Source organism: Sinocyclocheilus anshuiensis, unplaced genomic scaffold, assembly GCF_001515605.1.
Source record: "Sinocyclocheilus anshuiensis isolate Anshui unplaced genomic scaffold, SAMN03320099.WGS_v1.1 scaffold1591, whole genome shotgun sequence".
Taxonomy (NCBI): domain Eukaryota; kingdom Metazoa; phylum Chordata; class Actinopteri; order Cypriniformes; family Cyprinidae; genus Sinocyclocheilus; species Sinocyclocheilus anshuiensis.
The window spans coordinates 160,466-167,348 of NW_015551082.1; the positions used below are offsets into that span (position 1 = coordinate 160,466).

The 6,883-nt window shown below is 39.9% G+C and overlaps 1 protein-coding gene across 1 annotated transcript in view; it reads left to right on the forward strand.

Moving 5' to 3' along the window:
- LOC107662515 (membrane-associated phosphatidylinositol transfer protein 3-like) overlaps positions 1-6,883 on the forward strand; it is a 119,416-nt gene that overhangs the window by 102,427 nt on the left and 10,106 nt on the right. The window contains exon 5 of the mRNA XM_016452572.1: positions 3,243-3,365. Coding sequence (XP_016308058.1) covers positions 3,243-3,365 — 123 coding nt within the window. The remainder of the gene's footprint in view (positions 1-3,242; positions 3,366-6,883) is intronic.

Consider the following 6,883-nt stretch of genomic DNA (forward strand, 5'->3'; position numbering starts at 1 on the left):
GTCTTTAATCTAGATTTAAACTGACAGAGTGTGTCTGCCTCCCGAACAATGTTAGGTAGGTTATTCCAGAGTTTGGGCGTTAAATAGGAAAAGGATCTGCCGCCCGCAGTTGATTTTGATATTCTAGGTATTATCAAATGGCCAGAGTTTTGAGAACGCAGCGGACGTGGAGGACTATAATGTAACAAGAGCTCGTTCAAATACTGAGGTGCTAAACCATTCAGGGCTTTATAAGTAATAAGCAAGATTTTAAAATCTGTACGATGTTTAATAGGTAGCCAGTGCAGTGTTGACAGAACCGGGCAAATATGGTCATACTTCCTGGTTCTAGTAAGAACTCTAGTGGCACCCTGATGCGCTAAAATTATATACAATATTAGAATGTTTGCGGGAGCAGACACAAAAATCGCAGGAGCGGATGGGAGCATGCGGTAATGGTCAGAAATTCAGTGAGAGCGGGATCAACAAGCTCCACGCTATCATGCAGGTGCACAGTCAGTCAGTGAGCACCGTAACAGATGACGTCAAGTCTTACGGTATTCCATAAATAAACTACACAGAACCCCACTATTCGGACAAATATACATAATGAAAAGATGATACAAAATTTAAAACCTTGGAAAATGGCATTTAAGACTTTTAAATACTTTTTAAGGGTCTTAATTTTCTCTAAATTGATTTATCAACTTGTAATACTTTTTAAGACCCTGCGGACACTCTCTTGTAGTATTTTTTATATTTGTATAGATAATATGTAGTCCCTTTCAGAGTGTTAAATTAGCTGTATTAACCTGAATTTAATGTTTTCTATTTTGTATTTAATAAATCCATTGATTTGAAATCCCTTTGACTACTGTACATTTTTGACAATACAGACATTAGTTATGTGGTGACTGCATCCATTTCAGATATATAATATCTGTTTTTCCCAAAGACTTAAATTACAGTAGCTAAAAAGTATTTATTGTTATTTATTAAACAGATTTATTGTTGTAGATGAATAGTGCGGGCCCTGGGTGGGCATAGTGAGGGCTTCCTGGGGCTAAGTGAGGGCTGCCCGTGCAGGGCCAGCGCTAAAGGTCCAACGTTTTGCCAATGAGCGCTGGTAGCCCGCTGGGGGCCCTTAGGCTAGCCCACAGCAGGCTTATTTGCAGGGTCCTCTAGGTTAGTAGCGCCATGTTCATGACATTTTGCTTGGAGAACAGGGTCAAGACCAGCTACGAACCGTCTAAATCTATCCATGACAATGATGGACTCACCATAATTTGGAAATGCTTCCAAAACTAGTTTGTGATCTCTGCTGCAAATACACAAAAGTTTTAAAATGCAGCAAAAATTGTTTCCTCCCAAAAACATAATTTAATGCATCAACACACAGTTCATAGTTCTGTTGTATGTCAGGAGACAGGGAGAGCCAGTAAGTTAAAGCATCTCCACTCAACCTCATAGACAAAATGATGGCCAAATCGTGCGTTTGTGCATCAGCACTTTGTGTTGAACTCTTTGCGTTCCACTGTAGGTGCAGATTCATCATCGGCACTACCATTAGGGGACAAAGCACATGCGGGAAGCATGCGAGAATTGGTAGACATTTTCACTAAGTAGTTGCTGTTTAACTTGTAACGAAGCAAGTGGTAAAGTCATCCACTTCAATTAAACTGACGACTTTTCACTGTGCACTCACCAGGACGTTTCAGGGTGCAATAAAAAATGTCTCAGTTCTAAACTAAGAAACTTCTAGAAACTGCTGCCAGTCTGTAACCTTTATTTTCAGCTGCGAATGCTCCAGTCTCTTCTGCGTGGATAATATAAATAAAACACAGGTTACCAGGGTGATAATTCATGTTTCTTCTTTTAATCAGACAAGGGCAGGTGCACAAAATATCTTTCTAAACCATAAATTGACAAAAAGTGAAATAAAATAATGAATTCACATAAAGTTACACTATTATGGAATATGGACTCATATTTTGGCCAGAAGCAATGGCGTAAATTAAAACGTCCTATCGATGGATTCATTGGTGAGCAAATGGTGCAAAGCAAAATTTTTGTGAATCTGTTCTGACTAAGAAACGTCTCGGTTACATATGGTAACCCTCGTCCCCTGAAGGAGGGAACGGAGACGTCATGTCGGATGACCGACGAATTGGGATCTCGCTTAGAGAGACCAATCTACTTCGAGTGTAAACTAAACGAGCCAATGCACATTGGCATGCGATTATTGCATCCAGCTGCTGCTGATCACAGCGTGAGTATAAGTAGGCAGCAGATGCAGCGCATATTCAGGTTTTCGCTGAGGAGCCGAGCCGGTGACGCCCGAACTCCAGGCACGAATCGTTGACCGAAAATGCATGCAGGTCCCCTACCCTCTTGATGGAGGCCAATGACAGCAGGAGCAAAGTCTTCATCGAAAAGAACTTCAGCTCAACCGTCTGCAAAGGCTCAAATGGGCCCTGCTGTAGTGCCGTGAGCACTAGAGTCAGGTCCCAAGCTGTAGTTTGTACTACTGTAGAAGGTCAGGAGCAGAACGATAGAACCGCTCGGCTCCGAAGCGAAAAGCTGAATATGCGCTGCATCTGCTGCCTACTTATACTCACGCTGTGATCAGCAGCAGCTGGATGCAATAATCGCATGCCAATGTGCATTGGCTCGTTTAGTTTACACTCGAAGTAGATTGGTCTCTCTAAGCGAGATCCCAATTCGTCGGTCATCCGACGTGACGTCGAGAGTGACCGACTGAAAGGGAACAAACTCTTTGTTAGCCTGATGATGAGTAAATGTTCAGCAAATTCTTTGGGCATATGTGGTCGGGCGTTCACAAAAGTTTGAAAATCCAGCAAAAATGGTTTCCTCCCAAAAACATAATTTAATGCAGCAACACACAGTTCATAGTTCTGTTTTATGTCAGGAGACAGGGAGAGCCAGTAAGGTAAAGCATCTCCACTCAACCTTGTAGGCAAAATGGTGGCCAAATCTTGTGTTTGTGCATCAGCACAGGCCTTAACTACAAGGGAATTTGGGACATCTTTGATAGCCTGATAATGAGAAAATTTAATTTTTAAATTTATACTTAAAATTTTAAGTATTTTATACTTTAAATGTAAAGTATATTTCAGTTTTTCTTAAAAAAGGAAATGTAGAGAACACCACAAACTTTGTTTATATGTTTTAAAAGTATAATGATTATATGGGAATATAGGTTGTCTCTCTGCTGCTTATATTGTGCTATGTGCTTGTTTCAGGTGTGCCTGGTCGCAGATTGTGTTGGTGGGGTTCTTTGTTTTGACGCCTTGTGTTTCAGTGGTGACAAGCAACACAAAAGTCCTGAGGGTGGCAGCATGAAGAACAGTACAGAGAGTCTGAAGGTGCAGATAAACATGCACACACACAAAACCACCCTGAACTCCTGCCTTTCTATTCTGTTTAGAGCTGACTGTCATTCTGTCCTTATCTGACATAAATCCATGTCTGCTTGAGTGAATCCTTCACATCTCTATCCTTCAAAGCTTTTTTATCCGTTCTCATGTCTAAATGTCATAGGGCATTTTTTTCCATTCTAGTTTGTCTCCTCCTCAGCTCTCTCCCTGTCTTTAAGGATTCGTTTCTGAAAATGTGTCATACTTCATGTTATTTCAACCCATATTGCTTTCCTTCTGTCCAGAGTTTAATTTTTACCCAGTGTGTCTACTATTTGTAACAGTATTGCAAGATTTCCAGTGACCATGTCTATCTGTGCTTCTTGGTGCTGATGGTTTAATAAAAGCTCAGTCACCTGTGCAGTGCCAGTGTGTGATAAAGGAACACCACATGGCACATCAGCTGATGAGCAGATGCCTCAGCAACAGTGGAACAGAGGCAGACAACCCAGTTTAGGGTTCAATGAGTCACTCTGTTACACATGTGGCTATGTTGCTTGAGGTGCATTGTTGAAGAGTTAATATCCCACAACCCCAACACATTACCCAGTTACATTTACTTTGGATACGGAAGGAAGAAATTAATTAGGAGAAAACAATTAGGAGCAAAAAATACATAAATGGGGTGTGCTGGGGTGAAAGGAGTGAAGTTGATGGTCTAATTGTAGGTTGTTTTTTTTTTTAAATGAAACAATAAGATAAACCAGATGAGTAACTCCCAAATACAATGTATTACAAATAAACAGCATATACCAGAACCAAGGAAACCAAGAGAACAGGAAATAAACAGAGGAAATATGAAGACAGAAACAATGGAATGAAATGAATATATTTAAAGTCTCTGAAATGTCAGTCAACAGAAAATATGTATATACTGTATATGGGTATGGGTTATCTGATTATGGCTAATGTAGTTATTAAACAGTTATGGGGATTTGGTTATTATACACAATTTTTGTAAAGAATTTTCCTTGAAATCACACATAATTTGTGGCATCTATAGAAGCATATATCCTCACTTAAGGACCACAGAGTCCATGGTAGGTTCATCTTGAAAGGTCTACAGGTTTCAATTTGGAGAAAATTAATGGGATTTATACTGCTGTTGCAATGTACTGTATTTCATTCACAATTTAACCTAACTTTGTGTTTGGCAGTATAGTGTTTCTAGAGGCCGTTTGTGAATATGAAAATAGATTCGATGGTGGGAACTTTAACGTAAAGTGTAGGAGCCAAAACGTGTTTAAAAAGGTGATGTGTTATTCTCATTTTGACTATTGAGTGGTGCTGTGAACATTACAGAGATTTCAGTGTATATAGGTTGCCTTCCTACTGCTGTAGGTAGGTGTTTGACCCGGAAGGGCAAAAGGTTTTACTACTACTAGGCATGGGCCGATTACCGGTTTCAAGGTATACCGCGATTTGAAAATGTCACATTTCACAGTTTCAAAACCACTAATATTTTCTGTTATACCATTCCTGCGGTATGCACTGTTTTTCATGTCTCCTCAAAGACTGAAAGTGTAGGAATCCCTCAGGTTGAGTGCAGTGAAGAGAGTAACACGACCCTCCTCCTCCTGTTGGTGCGAGCACGGTCAGTCACGTGTGTGTAGGATGGCCGAACTTAAAGGGTTAGTTCACCCAAAAATGAAAATTCTGTCATTAATTACTCACCCTCATTTCGTTTCAAACCCGCAAGACCTCCGTTCATCTTTGGAACACAAATTAAGATATTTTTGATGGAATCTGAGAGCTGTCTGACCATGCATAGACAGCAACGCAACTGAAATGCTCCCAAGTCAAGAAACGTAGCAAGGAGAATAAAATAAAAATAAAATAACAACTTTATTTAACAATTCGTCTTTATTGTTTATGTCCAGTGGATATTCTCCAAAATGGCACCAGGGAGATGCGGAGGAGACGAATTGTTGAATAAAGTCGTTTTTTGGGGGTTTTTTTGCACACAAAAAGTATTCTCTTAGATTTGTATAATTGCGGTTGAACCACTGATGTCACATGGATTATTTTACAGATCTCCTTACTACGTTTCTGGACCTGGGAACATTACAGTTGCGCTGCTGTTTATGCAGAGTCTGAGAGCTCTCACATTTCATCAAAAATATCTTAATTTGTGTTCTGAAGATGAACGGAGGTCTTACGCGAAGCTACGAGAATACTTTTTGTCCAGCTGATACTCTCCAAAATGGCGCTACAGGATGATGCGGAGGAGACGCACTTTTTTTTTTTTGCGCACAAAAAGTATTCTCGTATCTTTGTATAATTGCGGTTGAACCACTGATGTCACATTGATTATTTTACAGATCTCCTTGCTACGTTTCTGGACTTGGGAATATTTCAGTTGCATTGCTGTCTATGCAGGGTCAGACAGCTCTCAGATTCCATCAAAAATATCTTAATTTGTGTTCCGAAGATGAACGAAGGTCTTACGGGTTTTGAAACAACATGAGGGTGAGTAATTAATGCCAGAATTTTTTGGAGCTGCCCCTGGAACTTGCGTGATCGGCAACTGGACGTTTTTTGTCTTATTGCAACTCGTCTCTGTTCTGGACTTGCACAAACTGCGTTGCAATGCAATCATTTTCCAAAATGTCATTTATGTGTAAATATGAAGTCTGTAAACGCCCATTAACACGGGCCAGAGATGCTGAAGACGGACGCACAGAGAAAAATACTGTAGCAGGTAGATCACTCACTGTTCATGATGCATGGAATATTGGAAGAAAATCCTCAATATTGATTTTAAGGGTTTACATGAATATGTTTCTGAGGGGAACTGACTGTCTTCAGAAAAGTTTACGTGGTATTTTCTTTTCATCTCGTCTCTGTATAATGCATATTAAAGCAGCGTTTATAAGTGCTGCGCTGCTTTGTTTACAGCGTTAACCAAAGAAACGCTGTATCAGTACTGTTCCAGAAGCGCCTCCTGCTGTCAGAGTGAATCTGTGTCTCATTCAGAGCTTCTGCTCTGTGTTTCGTGCAGATGTTTTATGTAGTATAGTTTCAGAAAACTAAAGTCAGAGCATTCTGTTTTTGTTTTAAAATTTCAAATTATACAATCTAATTTATAAAAACTGCTCATGCTGGATGTATTCAGCATCTTTGTTTGGATTCATAATAGGGACTTTAAGCAACAACAGCTGATGGAACGGCAACGGCGATTTGATGTAAACTGTTAACTGCCGTATAGGGCTGTGTATCACCAGCAAAGTCACGATACGATACTTATCAAGATACAAATGCCACGATACGATGCGTATCACGATACATGACTGCACTGAATTTCACCTCAGCAGAATTTAGAAAAACAGCTGTTTATTAAACTGCTTACTATAGAGCCATTTCTAACTATTGGCAGATCAGGCAGTTGTCCTCTGCATTATGAAGAGCCTCCATAACTGTACCACAGTACAATATAGGTAATGGCATATGTTTCATGTTTACATTGG